Here is a 20,061-nt window from a genome sequence, read left to right on the forward strand (position 1 = left end):
AAGACCATAGATAGAAGACTTGCATATTACTTAAGCCGAATTTGAACCATATTATTATGGCTCGCTCACAAGAGACTTAGCCTACTCCTCCATCTCCTTAGTGTAGATAATATCGTTTATCCAAGAAAAAAAAAAAAAACTTGAAACTATAAGATAGTCTTTCTGTCTACAAACACCACAAACCCTAATCTAAACTCAAACCAACAATCCTCTCTTACACGTATTGTTGATCATAGCTTCTTTCTCGTAACAAAGGATACCATCACCATCATCTTTTTCTCCATATATCTAAGTGCAAGCTCTTTAATTTTTACAGATCATGAACAGGTAAAATTGTCATTCGGAAGTCGTCAAAAGAAATGATTTTTAATTCCATTTTATTTATAACGTTCTGCTATTCTAGAGTCACTTCCGACCAGGTTATTCCCAAAATTATTTGGTGCCTAATTGGTCGACAATATGTGTAAACCGATCCATCATTTGCTTTTCTCCTCAATAATTCCCAACCTACAACATCAAAATAGATATTGTTGCCATATTTCGGTTTAGTAGTTCTTGAGCATCATTTCAACAAATTCATGCAATTATTTATTACTTAAGTTTTTGAGCGGTAAAAACAAATAGAAAATTTTTATATCATCCAAGTTTTAATCAGAACAAGTTTTTGAGCCGGTAGCTATGCCTGTCGCTTGGAAAATTTCATAGTACTGTAGAGATCCTAGCTGCTCGACAGGGCCTTCGACTGGAATCTCAATGTAATTGGATGCAAGTTATTATGGTGGTTCAAGCTATTGGCAACCTCAATTGTGATTCCTCTTCCAATGGATTATTGATTGAGGATACCATACCAAGTGTGGTTTACGGGATTGTAATTCTGTTAGAGTTCACCATGTTCGTCAATTCGCTAATTGTGAGGCACATAGAATGGCCAAGTTGACCTTAATCTCCAATTTTTCTAGTTGTTGATTTGAGTAACCTCCTAATCTTCTTCGGGATGCTGTTTTAAGATGGTACGCTTTTTAAATATTATGAATAAAATCAACTATTGTTTATTCTTAAAAAAAAAAAAAAAAATATATATATATATATATATATATATATCGTATTTTATGTTGTGCGAGATGAATTAATAAATCAAATTCACTTTTAGTTGTACTTTTGTTTTTAATTTTTCTATGAAAACAAAAACCTTGCATGCATGATCAAGCCAACAATGAGATGTTCGGGTAATTATCATCATGATTCCTGATAATTTAGAGCAATGATCTTGTGCAATAACAAAGTAGAAAGATATCTCTAAAAGTTTAACTTGTAACTTTTTTAGTGTACCAGTAACACTTCATGCATAAATGTCACAAGTACCGGGACATAAAATTGTCATTCCTATGGAGAGAGGATCCTTGCCAAATCTTCTAATCACATCCGTTCATCGTACATTGTACGATCAGTTTTTGTTAGGTACTGTTTATATTCAATTTTAAATTAAAAAATTTACAATGATTTCTTACCGCACGATGTACTATGAACGGATGTGATTGGAGGATCCCAATATCCTCACAAATAGGATATGGCGAGGATCCTCCTATATTCCTATGCGCCACACATTCCCTCAATGTGTCTTTTGGAATTGTCGGTATGAAATTGTACACACGAATACAGAAGGTAATCTTTTGTTTGTCCATTTTCCCCAATATCCAATTTATTTTAGGAATTGTTATTGGCATTCCAAAAATCTCACTCTACATTCCAAAATTTCTATACTTAGAAAGAAAAATACACTTGTGAGGAGTGTAGCATGAAATTTTTGAAATACCAATAACACTTTCCTTTATTTTATTTTATCTTGTATGATGATGCACTAGGTTAAGGAAAGTGATATCCGCATACCATTTTTCTTCTCTTGCACACGTCTAACCATATCTGGTCTTGAACAAATGAATCAAAGAAAAATCGAAGCAAGGCGGAAATCATTTCCCTCAGGCAAACATGGCATGCTTAGCTCATTTCACACAAGGGATGCCCAAAAAACAAGTTAGTTTCTTTTGCCTATTTGTTTCATATACAAATCAATATAAAAAGTAGTTAGAAGCTACAGTGCGATGTTCGGCAGAAACATGAACTAATTGACAATAAGTAGATCAACAAATTAGAGTTTCGTGTGTAATTAACTAAATTTTAGGACCATAAAGTAAACGCGAGGCTAATTTAATGGCGACTTCCTGAGGAACAAGCTGGCCGAAGTGTTCATGCTTGTTGCTGCTGCATCTTGGGATTAATCCTCGCATTTTGCCTATTTGTTTCCATTATGTGATGATTCTTTAGCCTTAGTTCAGCTTGGAAGGTAGGGCTCAAAGTTAGTGTTCGATATGCAAGAGTTCTTATGTCTTCGCGTGAACAATCTCGGGAAATGCGGACCAGCTCCCACAGGGCACCGCTAGTGATCATGTCTTTAGCATTCACTTCTGAAAAAGAAGACAGTGTGAGCAAACATTCTAGCAGAAGATTAGCTTGTATCATAATGTTTCGAGGAAGAGGACAGCTTACCATGTTGAGCTAAATGACAGAGTGCAAGTTCAATATGGCGTTTGATTGGCGCGGCTTCATTGTTAGCATTCTGTACAATCCACGCAAGTGCGCCATCTTCAATCAGATGAGACTTTCCAGTCTTGGTACCTACAATGAAATAAAGGTAATAACCACTTTAACTCTGTCCAAATGATGATTAAACTATATATGCTTTCATGAATTCTTCATAAAACAATTTTTTATCAACAGAAGCAAACAAATTTATTAAGTAATGGACGGTGATAACGAGTGATTAAATTCATAAGCATGGACTACTTTTTTCAGACACACAGGAAGAACATTTCCATGAACCAATGCCTCTTTACCTTGTGTAGATGCTCTAGACTCGCATTTTGCGAAGTTCGCTATTCCTCGAGCAACTTGTGCAAGAACATCAGGATGTCCACATCTGACCATTCCTAACAACGCCTTGATGCCACCACCACCCCTTATCTTATTCTGTAATTTATCTGAGCAATGCAATTTCATTTTTGTCAGTAACAGCAGAGTAGACTAACTTAAATTAGCTTTTATTTCATGACACCACTACAAGCACTTCAAGAAGGAATTAATGCAATTGTAAAACTGCATTTCCGAACTCGTTACATGGTTTACAACTATCGCAACAGATGGACTGGCCACAATCCAAAAACCTAGTTTGGATGAAGTTTGATGTAATTATAACCTCTTAAAAGTTAAGCGTTATTAGTAACAGCATATGGAAAAACCTTAACTACTACATCAATCTTTTCGTGAGTCGTTTACTTCTTTGAGTTAATCTGACTAACCCAACCACAAGCACTTAAATGAATTATGACCCCTCAATATGAGAATACAAGATAGCTTTACCATGGTGTCCAGCAAGTATAGACTAACTTTGATCTAGAGTAAGGTTACTAATTGCAGCTACAGAAGAACATTAAATTCGAAAATCGATTTCATGAGCTTTCATTTCAGGTAAAGATGATTACTTTTAGGATATCGTTAAGGAATTGAACACAAAGACGTCAGAAAGTTTACCATTTCCGCATAGATTAGCAATGGCTCCAGCAACCATTCGAAGAGTTTGGGGATCTTCACCGTTGGCTGCTGTCATAGATAACAAACTAATTCCCCCTTGAGTCATAATCAGCTCCTGGTTGATTTCTGATTTAAAACACCAATGAAGAATTACAGCGCAAATTAGAGACCGGTGATTTTCTCAGCCAATATTGTAACATATTCTAATAATTATGAATTTGTGGACTCTAAGTTTATACCATTCATAGCTAGATTTGCGATTGCACCAGCTGCAACTCTATGTATGGTTTCATCCTCAGAGTTTTTAAGTAGCATCAACAAGGATGTAAGACCACCAGCTTCTACGATTTTCTCCTGATTTGCTTCTGAATATTAGGAGGAGAGTACGTGTTATTGCTTGCTGATGCAGTGAGTTCTAAAAATATTGATATTAAGTGCTAATATCAGATATCGAGGTACAGCTTTATTCAACATGGCATTCCTAACCCACGTCAATCATATACAAGTAAGACATGACCAAAAAAATAAAGGAAAGAAATTGTATACATTAAGCAATTAGTGCAAAAACAGAAAACAGAATGTACGTAATCAAATGTGACCGCGTGATACCATCTCATCCCAGCTTTTCACATCACCATATTGGTAGCTTACCATACTTGTCTTTTATATTAACATAAGAGGATCTTCTATCCATACTGAACTGAAAATTGGATTCCAGATACAACCAATAATTCCTTTATATCATTTTAAGCATTTTTTATTCTTTTCAATTCTCTCTTCTAAAACCGACTGCCGTTTAATACAATCATATCATGAAGTATCGCCTAATTTCCTTTGCACTTGCCATTGATTCCAAACAAACCACAACAAACAACAGAAACTAAAAGAAAAAAGAAAGCAGCTCTATACCCTCAATATGAAGCATTGTTCCGCAGCTTACACCCAACTATATTTTCCAAGAATAAGCAAATAATTATAAAATGAAGATCGTGAATGATTTGAAAAACTAACAATTATGTGATATTACAGTATCGGTGTAAGGAAGACAAAAAAGGTCTGACCTTCAGCAGCAAGATTTGCTACAACTTTAACAGCATGAATCCTCACATCATTATCTTCTGCTTCAAGCAATGACAAGATCTTTTGCAATCCCACTGATAATATTTCCTTTTGTTAGTAATAAACAAGAGGAATGATTGTTTCACTTTAAAAAAATCTACCATGAAGTGAGAATAAGTTAGCACAGGAACAGTTAGTAACCTTGCTCAAAGAGTTTTGCTATCGAGGCCTTCTCCTCATTTCCTGAATCTTTAAGCTGCGGTTTCCTAACTTGAGTCATAAGGGACTCAAGAGCACCAATTTTTTCAGCCCCACTCCTGTCTAGTTGTTGACTTGTCTACAAAAGCATATCCGTTAAACGCAGGTTTTAAGACTATGCGGACACATGACTTGCCTGAAACGGGCCCATTTAATGCATAATGAAATAGACATATATAAAATATAAATGAGCAGAGGGATCCATTGGGCCTCCTCATATGCCGAGAGTTTTAGTTCAGTTTCCAAAATTAACAGCTCTCAGCTTCACTATCTTTGTGAGAGTTGACGTCTCAAAATTTCAGATTTGTGTTATACGCAAACGTGAATGTCTAGGAATATCAATATGGAGCATGTTGACCAATTCATTATGGTTATGTTCAATTTGCGAAGCAAATAGAAATGATTCCAACAAAATACTTATAAATTATACATGCAGCATACCTCATCAGCTTCAAAACTTCGTTGCAACAACTGACTGTGTAGTCTTGCTATTTCTCCTTCAAGTTTCTCCTTCTGATGTTCCTCATCTTCCAACATCTTACGAAGCTTTAAGATCTCTGACTTTCCAGCTGCCTAGAACATCAACATAATTTCTCTATGTAACACCAAAAAGATGTCAAAGACTGACTATATGAGATAAAATTATTATGTCAGTTATAACGCACCTCTGACCTTTTCCACTGAGTCAATTGACTTTTAAGATTATGCACTTCCTCCTCAACAGCCTTCCTGAGCATAGTCTCTTTCTGGAGCAACTTTGTTAGGTCATCAATTTCCTCAACATGCAGCCTGCAACTCTATGTACAATAAAACTGTTAATACTCTTCAACAAATTGAACACAACCATTTCAGGGAGTTTAATAAAGGTATGAGTAATAAAACCCTAAATCAATTACTAAAACTGACACGTAAATTCATTGATACAGTAATGCTAGGGACTTCAATTAAAATCTGAAAATAAATAAGTTCTGAGTCAATGAACATTAATAACTAGGAACTGGATACTAATTTTTCCTTAATTATTGACAAGGGAATAGCGCAAACATATATATCATTGTTTCCTAGAGTTTAGACCATAGTACCTCTTTGCTTGATGCCACGTTAAAGCCATCATCCTCATGTCCATTTGTGATTTTTTCACTACCATGCTTTCTCTGAGTCATCACCAACTGCTCTTCGAGCTTCTTTATTGATTCCATATAGTCTTTCTGATATTTCAATCTTTCCTTCTACAAGGAGGAAAACATGGATTTAAATAAGCATTAACATTCTTTGGGGAAAAAATGAGCATACGTGCGCTCATATGTACACTCAAGGCTGGCAGACAATAAAATAAATTCTTTCTTTTTTGCTTAGCAAACAAATATCATCAGCTATATTTTCATTTGCAATAACAAGCCACAGTACTTTTAATAAAATCAGTAACTAAAACATGTTAAAGTGTATACTGTATGAAAGGTTACTAGCTTTCCAAATATCAGAAAAAAATTTACCTCCAGCACGTCTGTGTAGTTCCTTTCAACCTCTGAGATCCGATTTTGTGCTTCTATGCTTATTCTTTCCATCTCATCCTCAAATACCTTCTGCTGCCTCTCATGTTCTGCAATGATTTTGTCTAGTTGTATATCTAGCCTCCTGGCCAAACTTTTGTAGTCGAATTCTTCCTTCAATTTCAACATATTTTCCACTTTCATAGCCTAAGTAGGAAAAAGGTTTCAGCATCTTCCAAATAACAGATATGCATAACACGTATATTTTGCGCAAAGTATTTCCATGTTTTTTCCACTGTCAGTGATATTTGATCATACAGATAAAACCAACTATTTGGCAGAAATTTACGTTTAGAGAGGCAAATTCAAAGTATAAAGAAACAAGGAAGTGACTTTGAAACCCACCCGCTGTCCAAACATAATAGTGCTAGCTGTCTCTCCTCGATGACGTGGGGATGGACCAATAGTAACAACCAGTGAAGTTCTTGCTGTGCCTGTTGGAATTTACAGTTGTCAAGCATATTATGTTGTAATGTGATATACTGCAATCCTGCTTCATGTAAGAGTTTTTTTCTGTATTTGTTATGTCAAAAAGCAGCATAGAATAATGCAACGCTTCACTTATTATTTATTTATCCATCTTTGACAGACATGTGTCTTTTAATCCATTCTGTATCCTGACTCCTGTTTATCTATTCGAAACAGAACTGAACTATTTGAGAAGGTCAAGAATCATACTCAAAGATACCAATGCAAAAAATCTAAACGCATACACATGAATGAAGATAGCATATTCTAATAAAATTTAATACAAAACAGAGTCAAAACTGTGTAACAAGAAAAAGCTAAATGCAAATTTTAATGCATCTTACCTCCAAATGAATCACGAAGCAATCTTGTGAGTTTGGAATCTCGAACTGGAACATGTGAACTATTCTCTGCCAATGCATTAATGCACTTTCCCAGTGCACTTAAGGAGAGATTGATTGATTTGGCTTCTTCTAGTGTATGTCCTTCACTTCCTGCCATATGAAAGATTAACAAAAAAACCAATATCAGACCTGCCCCCATAAACAAAATGTGTACGATAGAGAAAATGAGTATGTAACACAGCTGCACCTCTACCACAATACGCCAATCCCATCCCCAGCCATTCCTAAACAATGGCTGGTTTACAAACCCTAAGCTTATGGCAAGAAAGGATTAAATTTTCTGTGATAATTATTTCAGGATTTAAAACGAGGTTTATCTGTCCTCAAGAACAAAATACTGTATTAGGGAAAAAAAAAAGGTACAGTCAGTCAATCATAAGTAGGGAAACAGTTACTATCTCCTTCCATTCAAATCATGCCCATACCTGATTTGTCAATGCGCTCTGAACCAGCAAGATCCACTACAACCAGCTTGCTCTTTCGAACAACAGGAGCCTTTAGACTTTTTACCATGTGAGAATTGTTCCCATTTTGGCTTGAAAGAGCTGAATCTTTTCCCTTCACAGACTTCTTGACGTTTACCTGTACCATTTGATACCCCTTTCTTTTAGATCATAACCAATTATAATGCTACAACATAACCAATTATAAAATCTAGAATTCCATTCACTTTCACAGACATAAGCATAGCAAAACAGGAAAAACAAATGACTGACCATCAGAATAGCATGACTGCGGGAAGATTCAGTATTCAATTTTGTATTTGTAGCAAAGCGGTGCGCTTCCCCTAATCTTAGTAGTTCTACGAAACTCTGCTGGTCCCTGATTTCGACTAAGCTAGCCCCTGGTACTGAGACATCACCGGTCTTTGGGTCTTCCACTATAGAAATGTTGTCATTAGCAGGATCAAGTAGGTCCTGTATGGTTTCCATGTAAAGCTGTATACAAGCAAAAAGAACGAGTATGAGAAATCTTTAAACCAACAATACTGCTGATATATAAGCCTATTACTAACACCAGATTCAGAAGGAAAACTACCTGCAAATACGAGACTGACAAAGAATCGGACTCCAGAGATACATCTGCTAAAATATCCTCCATAGCACGAACCATTATTCCACGAGCAGCAGTGTCTTCCTCTCCAAGTTGTCCAAGAGTATATGTTTTCCCTGTACCGGTCTGACCATATGCCATGACCGTTCCATTGTAACCTTCCAAAACACTCTGGTGAAGGAAATTACAAGATGGCATATCACTTGAAGGAACTTCCACAAAACATCAAAGCAAAACAAGAGCTTCTTACTAGTATGAATAGGTATATTCATAAATATAGATATATAAGCATAGAAACATATATATGCTTATACACTCCCAACATATGAAAGGACTGCTATGATATAAAGTATTTATTGCCTAACACCTGCAAAAAAAAATTTGGGACAATAGTTGTAACACCACAAGTCCTCACCCAAATGTCTGGAAAGGTAATTGGATTATGAAGACCTGCATACATACCCAAATTTCCCCAATTGACATTTAGAGCACAACTTTCCCCCTTTAGTCCTTAGCTGGTGTCCTTGGCAGAAGAGAAACCAGTTACATACTGAGACAAGGCAACCTCAATCCCACACACAACGACTGACTCATGTGCAGTCTAAAGCCTTGAAAGCTTCAAACCCACATGAACCAATAGGCTCAGTTCCCTCTGATACCATGTGTGACAACATGAATACGCACCCAAAAGAGATAGCCACAAGTTAGGAATTGTTTTCTAGACCTACACATATGCCCATGATCTCCCCAAAACTTAAGAGACTCTTCAATTATACATTTATGCACACAGTCAAGTGGTGCTTGGGTGTTAGCTTTTAGTTTCTCCGATAATAATTTGGTTATTCTTTAAGTAAACAAATTCAAGTATCATCCTCGTACAAACACAAGCATGCCTAAACAAACAAAAAACAAGCTTATGTAAATTCTTAACTCCAGTATCTAAGGCTTGGGTAATATACTTTCCAACATAATATTCGGTAACGATAAATTCTACCAGCTACAAGTAGAAGTATAACATTCTTAACTATAAAAGCATAATATTTTCTCTCAAAATATTTAGTAGCTACAGACAACTAAAAGTAGATATTTTTTACAGTATGATTCAAACATAAGTAGATGAAGAAGAAAAACTTTCAGTAAGATCAATGTTACAGATTTTGTGGACCCTTGGAACAGACTAAATGCCTAGCAAAAGTTTTCCCAATATTAAAATTTTAGCATAATAAACTTCCCAAAGCACAGTTTAAAAGGGGAAAAATTGAGCTTTAAATGAGTACAAGAAGGAAACTAATGCTTAACGCATATGCACCTCAAGAACAGGCTTTGCCACTACTTCATAAACACGTTTTTGGGATGCAAACTCTGTGAGCACTTCATCGAACTCATAAGTATCTGTGTCCCAATTGTTTTTCCGAAGTTTCAACCTTTTTAGCTGAAATAGAGCAAAACAGATTTAATATCCGTGACCATAAAACAACGGTAAGATAGTAAGCTGTAACTCAATTAAAAATAAGCAGGATACCTCTGGTTGCAACTCTACACAGTCCGCAAAATCAGCATCTGCAACCATTTCCTCCGCATTACGTGGTCGCAATCTTAGAGCTACTCGAACTCTTCCAAGAACTATACCCAATAAAACAAGGTCAAACGAAGTAATGAACAACTACGAATTAAGAATCTAAAATTCCTAAATTATGGGAAAGGAAAAGGAATTCATACTAGGAACCTCTTTTGATGAACAAAAATGACAATTTGGGAAAAGTAATGCTAGTGGCGATGTAAGAGTTTACTGATTAGCATTTACACTAACAAAAGAAAAGGACAATTAATTTTCACTAACCTAGCATTCGAAATGAATTTACAACTCAATTACAAAGGACCATAAAAGGGCTTGAGCTTTCCACACATAAATCATGCATAAAACAAAATCCCCTTCAATAACTCCATAATTTATTTCTCATTTTTTTTTTAATCACCAAAGTATTTCTGTATACTTGATTCATGTGGAGTACCACAATTCATTAAAAAACAACCAAATGCTCCCTAATTTGAAAAGAATTTGGCTCCAAAAAATTGGAAAAAGTTATCCATCCTCAGAAAGTGAAATTTGAATTCGGCAACTTTATTTGTTTAACTTTGTGGAAGTACTTTTCTTGCTTGTATAGCTATGCAAATACAGATTGCCAGTATCAGTACATAATTAAATCACATATTTTTCACACACAATACCTATCACAACTAGGAAAATATAAAACAAGAAATAAGGTCCTCAATATCTCAAACCACAAAATCCAGCAGAACCCAAAATTCCTCACCTCCTGTATTATCATTCTTAGAAGCAGCAGCTCCAGTAGCGCCACCGCCGCCAGTGGAGCCGGTGCTGTTCCGGCGTGGCCCAGAAGCAGGCAAAGACTTGGATTTGACAGAAGACTTGGGATTGGAATTTACAGAGAGAGGCCTATCCACCCTCAAAGCACCCCTCTGACTGCCATATCGGTAATTATACCCGCCCGACGCCGCCATTGCAATTCAAACCAGCAATGAAGCTTGAAAAATGGATCTTTCAGGTCACAAAGGGGCAGGGAAATAACACACGAAAAGGTGCTATCTTTGAAATCCCAGGAGAAAACCCAGAAAAACCAAAGTGGCAGTTTTCAAAATTTGAACAATTCCCAGAAAAACCCAGGTGCAAGGTTTTCAAATTTGAAAGGTTCCCAGAAAACCCCAGGTTGGTTTTCAAATTTGAAGAAGGCAGTTTGTGTGGGAGATTAGTAGTAGTTTTAGTGAGTGCTTTTTCAAGTGGTACTGGAGCTAAATCGTGTGGGATGCGAGTCAGAAAAATCCGGGGTTTTTTAATCTTTCGCTTTGCTTTTTTGCTTCCTCAATCGAAGCGGACAGAGGGACACTGGGGGAGAGAGGGAGAGAGTACGTACTTGACCTCGTTTACTTGTGAATAAAGTGAGAGTGATGGCCCCGTCACATCTTCTGGTGGGCCTAACATTTTGGTCATTACGTTTGGGATTTAAGGCGGAAAGTACGACAATACCCTTCCTTTTGTTTTGTACAAGTTGCAACAACTGCCAACCACAATGAATTGACTAAACTGACCCCACTAACACCCACCAGATTTCATATTGGTTTGCTACTGAAGCGATTTTATAAAAAGTAGGTATCAAAAAAAGTTGAGCTTAAAAAGTATTTGGTAAACACTTAAAAATAGTTTATTTTCACAGTTTTGGGTAATAAAAGGCTGAAAATGTGAAGTAGCAAAAATGAGTTTTAAAAAAAACTGAAAACGTGAAGCAACATAAATGTTGGATTATATGTTGAATGTTGGATTATGATTTCTTGTTAAACGTTAGATTATATGTTTAAAATAAAGTTTATAAATATTTTTCTTTTAAAAATAAAGTATATTTAGTCATTCACCTTTGTTTGTTAAGAAAATTAAATTAATGGCACATCTAGTATTATAGCCTTTTTAGTTATTTCACACAATCACAGCTGTTTTACATAAAAGTTTATCAAACACTATAATACTGTTTTTTCCCAAAAGCACTTTTACAAAAAAGTTTACCAAACACTATGCTTTAGGCTTTATTTCACAGCTGTTTATTCTCATAGCACAGCATAAGCAATTTTTTTTCTTCATATGATCATTTTGCTTGTTGGGAATATTTTATGTATTCTAAACTCATCTAAACTACATATTAATAAAAAAAAATTATTAACTAAAAGATAATGAAAAGACATTTTTTTATCTTCTATCACAACAGAAAAAGTTAAAAACATTAACGTAATTTTACAAAACAAAATTTTGGTTGTTTTTTGTTTAAACCTCACCTACAAGTGATTTTATCATCTCTAATTTAAAAAATAAAAATAAAAAACAAACATCTCTCGCTCTCTCCTCACTCTCACGTTCTTTCTCACTCTCTTCCTCTCTCCTTCAATTTTTAAAACAAGGCTTAAATATTAGCATGGTCATTGTGTTTTAGTCATTGAGTCAATTTAGTCCATGTGTTTTCAATTTGACCAATTTGGTTCTTGTGTTTATCTCTGCTAGCCAATTAAGGGCATTTCCATCTAATTTCTATAAAAAAAATAATTATAAATTATTATAAACATTTGTAAAATTATAATTTATTTGATTTAAAAATATATAGTTACAATGAAATAAAATAAAAAATAAAAAGAAAAATTATTCTCTTCCCAACTCTCCGACCTCCTCCTTAACATACCCCTCTCTTTTCCATGTCACAACCTTAATCATTTTTTAGATTGGAAGTTTTATTTCTTATATGTGTTATTTCTCATTGATTTACATTTTCTATAAAGAGAAAGGGTAATTATTTCTTGATAGGAGCATATTTATGCGCCTTAGTTAGCTAGTTCTTATGCATTTTTGTTATGTTTTCTTCGTTAAAGTAGTCTTTTAAGCTACTTTCATGTGTTTTCAGGTTTAAAGGACATATTACATGAAATGATGCAATTTGGAGCTTTTGGAGCAAAACTGAGCTGGAATGTGGTGTATGCAAATGGAGCACGAGGAATGGACGTCCAAAACTAAACCCTAAGCCGTGGCCCCCCCATTTGATTATGCACCCTAATTCCTCTCCAAAACCGTGCAGCCACCATCACAGATTATTCCCCATTAATTCCCTTAATTTCCCATCAATCCGTGCATTTTATTCACACCCTAATTCCTCCTTATTAACCCTAACACTAATCAACCACCATCCCATTTTTAATTCTTATTCCCTAAGCCATTATCTCCCATTTCCTCTCCATAAACCATGCAATTCTACTAACCCTAAATAAAATATTCTAAGCCATTCATTCCATTACCTTTCATCCCATTATTCCTTCCCACTAAACCATGCATCCACCATTCCATTTCATCTCCATAATCCATGCACTTCCACATATATACCTACCATTCACACTTAAATGCCCATTATCCCATTTTTTTTAGCTTTTAATTCCACACCATCCCATTATCCTTTACATCCACTAAACCATGCATCCACATTCACCTAAATAAACCCTAAATTACATCCACTAAACCATCCATCCACCATAATTCCCACCATCCACACCTTTTCCCTTCCACCAAATACCTTAAACAAACATCCATTAACACCCATTCTCTTCCTATAAATACCCATTCATTCCATTCACCAAATCATCTCATTTTCCATTGTAATACACAAACACTTCCCCTTCTCCATCTTCTCCATTTCCACTCCATTCCACACTTCCATCCCCCCAACCAACTTATCCTTAAACCTTGTGCTACAACAACGAGGAAGAGAAGAGTGCCTAAACGTTCATACAATTCAAGTATGAGTTGTTGGAATGTTTAGGTGTTTCTTTGATTTCAAAGTTTCATTTTAATTCTCTTTGTTTTGTACGTATAAGGAATGGAAGAGAAGAGTGCTTAAACGTTCATACAATTCAAGTTTTGAGTTGTTGGAATGTTTAGGTGTTTCTTTGATTTCAAAGTTATGAGGAACTAAACCCCCTTTAGCTAGGGGGTGATTCGAAACTATGTTTATGTTTGTAATATGATTTGATTACTTTTAATTACGTTTCATAAGTTGTGAATTCAATTTGTTTAACTGTTTAATTGATAACCTATTTATGTATGTTTATTAAGCATGAACGCTTAATTTTCATGCATGAATTTGACGCTAGAATATAAGTGAGTTTCACGTAATAGTTATGAACTTATATTCACAAGTAGTGGAGGTTGCTTATAAACAATCGTGTTAAACATATTCTTGGCATAAGTTTCATGCAATCATAGTAACGAATGCCTCGTCAACACTTATAGTTTTCATGATGCTTAATGATTCTTGCTTGTATCTCTATTATGCAATTCATGTAGGGAACTTGTGAGGAATGCTTTGGATTGTCGTATGCAATCATCCAATTCATTAATTTAAGGAAAACTTGACGGTTAATTTAAGCGGACCTAATTAACCTGGGGCGTTGAGAATTCATGGTTTATTGAAAAGCAATTAGACATCGTTTTGTATGCAAGTATAACATATGTGGAGATGAACCCCTTAGCTAGCTTCCCATCCATTCATTTCCGTCAAATCCATATTTACAATTTGTTTTATTTCCAAGTTTCCATTTTTAGTTTAAAGTCGTCCAAATCCAATCCCCCTTTACTTTATTGTTCAATTTAGTTAGAAATCAATTTAGTTTGTGTTTTTAAAGCATTTTGAGTCTTTTGGTTTGTCTTAGTGTTTTAACGTTTAGTTTCACATTCTTTGAGTCTAGTTTAGTGTTTTATCTTGTTTTTACGTTTTTGAGTCAGTTTCCAAGGTTTTAGCAATCCCTCCTAATCCCCGGTCCAGAACGATCCCTACTTACATACTTACTACAATTGACGAAAAGAGGGTTTAATTTGTGCGCGTATAATTCTCGCATCATTTCTCATATAATTTTTCTTATGAATTTTTTAAAAGAGATTAAATGAAATGTTCTTAATTGGCCAACAGAGACAAACACGAGAACTAAATTAGCCAAATCGAAAACGTGATGACTAAATTGGCCATATGGCTATAAAACAGGGATCATTTTTACATTTAAGCATAAAAACAAAAGTAAAAAATTTCACTCACACTTCGTGTGACGGGCATATATAGTAAGGTAATTAAGAGAAGGCTACATGTCAACCTTTCGTTTAATTTCCGATTATACCATTTTTGCCTTTTTTTTTTTTAATAAATCATATTATCTACACTACCAGGATGGGAGAGTCACTTAAGTCTCACAATGAGCTAGCAATAATATAGTTCAAATTCGCCTTTAGCGAAAATCGAACATAATACCTCTCACTTATAAGTGAAGAGGCATACCATTTTCACATTAAAATAAAGGTCGTAATGCCAAAGGATTACTATTGCATGGCATAGAGGGGCAAGGCATAAGTGTTTATACTGTAAAATCTATTTTCAACTAGTACATACCATGATACGTTCGAAAGGCCCTTCTAATAAGTAGAATGTATATAACCTTGTTTTGATTTAGTTCAGTACATAATGAACTAACAATCATAGAATCGACTCAATCATCATATCATGGATTATAAGTTCATAGCTCTAGCTCATTGCTATTTTGAGCAGAACAAATATTTTGCACATGAAAAAAAATACAAATTACTTGACATTTGATAAAATAAGAAGAAGCTTACAACCAATCTCTTTTCAACTTGTCAGACGTGTGGGCCAATGTTATAGTGATAATTAATTAAGGGAATTATTATTAGTACTCCAAAAATCTCATTCTACACTCCAAACTTTCTATATTAGGAAAGAAAAATACACTTATAAGGAGTGTAGAATGAGATTTTTGGAGTGCCAATAACATTTCCCTTAATTAAATGGCTAACTATATTTTTACACTATTAACCCTCCTCCATTAGTTTCCATTAGTTTAATTGTCAATTAAGCTTATTATCTTTTGCTTGCAAGAAGTGACATCAATCACAATGGATTACCAAATGCTATACCAATAAATAATAATTTTCTTAAGGATAACGTTAACTTTTTAGATATATAGATTGATTTGAATATTTTTGCCAAATTGCATTTATGGCTTTCATTCAACCAACAAATAAGTGAATGGCAATTAATTTGATATTTAGTGGACAAATGGGACATGAGAAATGCTACTCAGACTCTGAGTGAAATTCTTCATGGACTCTCTCTAAGTGAAACTCTTCATAGACTTCCTGCTATAGAAACCCAGAGCACACTTGTTTGTAAAGGCTTTCTTCATTAACTTTCTTGACAAGATAATTACAAGTGTATTTCAGTATATATAGCTTATGAGCTGTTACAAGAAAAAGACAGTTGAGCCCCTAAACATTCTAACTAATTACAATTCAAGACTAACAAACTCTAACAAACAAAATGTTAACTAAAGATTGTTTTTATTAGCTGATCCTTATCCTCTTTACACCCCGTCAAGCTGAACTTAAGAGTTTTCAAAAGGACTAAGAGAAAGCTTGGATTGAAGATACAAGAATTTGTCCTTGGACAACGACTTTGTATGAATGTCAGCTAACTAGTCTTGGCTGCACATATATTGCACTTTGAGAAGATGAGCAAAAAAAAGCTCTCGAATATAGTGATAATCAATTTCAACATGCTCAGTTCTAGCATGGAAGACTAGATTAGAAGCTAAAGATATGGCAGAGATGGAAGTTGAGGCAAAGGAAAACCAATGTCATGAAAAACTTTGTAAATCCAAATTATTTCGGCAGCAGTATGTGCCAGTGATCTATATTCTGCTTCAATAGAGGTGTTGGAAATGTGTCCTAAAGCCAATCATATGATGATACTTTATGGACATTTCACATGTTAAACTAATCTAGTTTAATATAAAGGGCAAAGATTGTTCTTTAAAGCGTCTCATATAAATGTTATCTGCTTAAATGATAAGTCCAAGAAATATGTAATTGGGAGAATGTGATCTAAAAAAGTTAGATTCATGAGACCATTCTCTTTCGTATACATATCCTAAATGTTCCTGATCATAGGATTGCCAATTGGGCATTGACAATCCACCAAGATTAGTACGTGATATGTCTTCTCTTAAAGAGAGTGACTAGTCTCGAGTCATTGGTGTGACTGACACCAAGACAAGCATGTAGGTGCTCAATAGAGAATAAGTCCACTGCGATCAACAAGGAGTTCTCATACTCGTGTCACATGAAAACTCATGGTTGAGATAATGCAAAGTAGTCCTTTAACCTAATGCATCATAGTTGTCTTATGGTTAGGTCCTTGATCTTTGACTATGTCAAAGTCACTCCATCAAAGGGTGTCCACGGCATAGTTGGGGTTAAACCACTTAGCCATGTAGGCAAGTAAGTGCACAACAAGGGATTTCTAACCTTCAAACCGCTTGAGGGGGAATACTCTATGATATGATTAAGAATCTTTGGCCAGAGTATGAATGAGATTTAAGAAGTCGTTCCAAATTACATTCAAGGTAATCATATAAGTAAGAGAATCACATTGGATAGTAGATGTAAATAAACTATCAAACCAAACAATGTGATCAAGAGTATTGTATTAAAGAAAGATCGTATTGCATTGTCATCCCAAATTGGATAGGTTCTCCACCTCTTCTGATTAGTTTGGGTAGCCATGACATACTGCTAGGTGTCACCCATGTTTTATGGAAGCCCTAAAGGTGTATAATCACTAAAGGGGTTCACAATCAATTTGAAGAGTTCTAATTGCCCACTGCCTCGCTAAAAGGAACCTAATGGATCATACACCATGTAAGGTAGAGATTGAAAAAACACTGGAGATGAGTAAGGATAATTAAATGGTTTAATTATTTATGGCTAAGATAAAATAATATGTTAATTAATCAAACGAATAAATTCATTTTAGCTTTTGAGTAATTATTGGACCTCAAGGCCCATTGGGCTTAGAACCATCAAGCCCATTAACTTAAGTTGTATGACAACTTAATGACTAAAGAATCAAAAGGGCCTAAACAACCCAAAGCCTTTAGAAGGCCTGCCATATCATGAATGAAAGGGTTTTTTTTTTTTTTTTTGGTTCTTTTTGTCACTTAAGTGAAGTGACTATATTAAAAGACTTGATAGCCAAAATTCATTAGGGTTCTTTCTTGAGGAAATTGGAAAGACCAAAGGCTCACCTTTTTCTCTCTAGGAGGCCGGCCCCCTTGGAGGGGATTTACTAGTATCAATCCTCCTCCAAGGTCACTCATCTCTTCTTCAAGTCCCCCCTTGGTGTGGAAACTTAGAGGTTCCCTTTCTTGGGAACTTGGAGAATCTATTCAACCATCTTCCTCTAAGAAATCCATGGAGCTAAGAAGTAAGGAATGAAGGCCCTCTCTTTTGGTGATTAGCCTTTGCTTATGCAAAGAGGTGCTTCAAAGGTATAAAAGTTTCTCAACTCTTTTCTTTAAGATTTCAGTTCAGTCTTGGTTCACCACAACTACAAGGCCTTGAATTTCATGGGTAAAGTTTTGTTTTTGAGTGCATACAAGCATGATTCCACCTTGAATTGTTAATTGCATGCATAGATGTTGCTCAAATGAATTTGTTTTCACAGATTATTTCCTTCAAGTGGTATCAAAGCCTAGGTCTAGCAGTTGGTGAATCCTTTTGGGTTTTGTAGTTCATAGGCTTTGATTTGAATGTTGTAATTGTAACAAGCTTTATTCTTGCTTCTTTGAATGTAAATTTTGCTTGAAAATTTGTCATCTCAAATGTTATAGATGTAGTTCATATGAGCATGAATTTTGGAGCTAAAATTTGGTGCCATGTTTATGGGGAAAGTCAGCCAAATCCAAAGTGTGGATTTTTTTTGTTCATGTTGGTCTTGTTAAAAGAGTTTTAAAGTGACATTAGGAACCCCCTAAGTACCCTAGGATGTTAACCCTTTTTTAAGTAGTGAAAATTTGAGTTTTATTGAGTGAAAACATTCATGGAGCTCTTATGGGTTTTCATGGATGTTCTTCAATGTTCTTGCTTTGTTCTTGATGTTCATACCAAGAACAAAATGTTTGGTTTTTTAATTCAAAGTTTTTGGTTGTTTACATAGTCTTGTTTTGTGATGAATGGTGTGACTTTTCAATCAACAAGACTTTTGAAAAAGTGATTGGAAAGTTGTAAGTGTGTTTGAAATTTTGTTAGTCATGGTTGGTGTACCTGATTGGTACTTTCCTTTTACACACATACCTGAAGGCCCTAAGGCAGCTATATAGTCCATCAATGAATGCAAAGCTTATGTTACTAGTACTATATACTTTTGCTTTAAAAATCATTTTACAAGCATAGTGGGAGTATCATATACTACTAAATCAATCACATGGACCAATAGTTACAATAGGACCAAAATTGTTTTAATGAGACTAAAATGCATGCATATATGTGATAAGACCTAAAAACCCTCAACTAAACGGTTATTAACTTGACAAGCGTGAGAGTTCTTTGAACACTCTTTCATGGCCTTCCGTCGTGGTAGGCTCCAATTGTTTGTGACTTATACACCGACGTCACCTTATCATGGGGGAGTACAAAGTATGTGCTTACACTCAGGAGGAGTTCTATACACGTACATAATGTTGTGAAAGTAGGCAACAAGAATGATCAACATCATATCATTGTGAGGTTGTTCTTGAACCCTTACCCGAGCTTGCATGGTGGGAATGACTTAACTAAGTTCAATGGAGGCCAAATAAGATGGGTACTTACATGAGATGTAAATGAGTAAGTGTACTCTCTCATTATTATTGATGTTAGCCAACATCATATCATTGTGAGTTGGGCTTGGTAATAATGAGTCTCCCATACCCTACTAAGAGTTTCCTCCAAAACTCTCGAATTCCAACCAGGGATATGGAATTTGCCAAAAATAGTGGGTGGTGCTATTTGATTTAAAGATCCAGATCAAATAGCTTAAAATCAATCAATTTATATTTTTTATGTATTTATTTACCAATATATATGCAAACGCTATCCAAAACTTAACAAAGAAAAAGCCAAAGGCTTTCGTTTCCGGACTTGGTACCACAATCTCATAGATTGTCTTGAATGGATTGTATATATACCTAAGTAGTCTCATCCTCATAATCTTCCTATTGATAATGTATCATTGAAAGAACATGATACATAAGTCTAT

The 20,061-nt window shown here is 35.1% G+C and overlaps 1 protein-coding gene across 1 annotated transcript; it reads right to left on the reverse strand.

Moving 5' to 3' along the window:
* Window positions 1-2,017: 2,017 nt before the first annotated feature.
* Window positions 2,018-11,292, reverse strand: LOC125479865 (kinesin-like protein KIN-UA). The gene is made up of 19 exons (XM_048589983.1): window positions 10,693-11,292; window positions 9,900-10,000; window positions 9,687-9,809; window positions 8,363-8,548; window positions 8,041-8,262; window positions 7,750-7,906; window positions 7,265-7,414; window positions 6,798-6,886; window positions 6,396-6,599; window positions 5,985-6,131; window positions 5,568-5,699; window positions 5,344-5,475; window positions 4,846-4,981; window positions 4,647-4,739; window positions 3,825-3,950; window positions 3,586-3,711; window positions 2,892-3,035; window positions 2,545-2,673; window positions 2,018-2,462 (listed from the first exon to the last, which is right to left on the reverse strand). Exons 1-19 carry the CDS (start codon window positions 10,898-10,900, stop codon window positions 2,245-2,247), a joined length of 2,823 nt encoding a protein of 940 aa, XP_048445940.1. The 5' UTR covers window positions 10,901-11,292; the 3' UTR covers window positions 2,018-2,244.
* Window positions 11,293-20,061: the final 8,769 nt, after the last annotated feature.

The sequence above is a fragment of a genome, unplaced genomic scaffold (genome assembly GCF_019419815.1).
Source record: "Pyrus x bretschneideri cultivar Hongxiangsu unplaced genomic scaffold, Pyrus_bretschneideri_v1 Contig3, whole genome shotgun sequence".
Taxonomy (NCBI): domain Eukaryota; kingdom Viridiplantae; phylum Streptophyta; class Magnoliopsida; order Rosales; family Rosaceae; genus Pyrus; species Pyrus x bretschneideri.

Bases quoted from the DNA above. Each gene is read 5' to 3' on its own strand.
- LOC125479865 (XM_048589983.1), bottom strand. From the start codon at position 10,900: ATGGCGGCGTCGGGCGGGTATAATTACCGATATGGCAGTCAGAGGGGT. The intron at 6,600-6,797 runs GTGGGTTTCAAA...TTTCCTACTTAG, and splicing joins CTATTATGTTTGGACAGCGG to GCTATGAAAGTGGAAAATAT. The intron at 3,712-3,824 runs GTATAAACTTAG...GTTTTAAATCAG, and splicing joins CGCAAATCTAGCTATGAATG to AAATCAACCAGGAGCTGATT.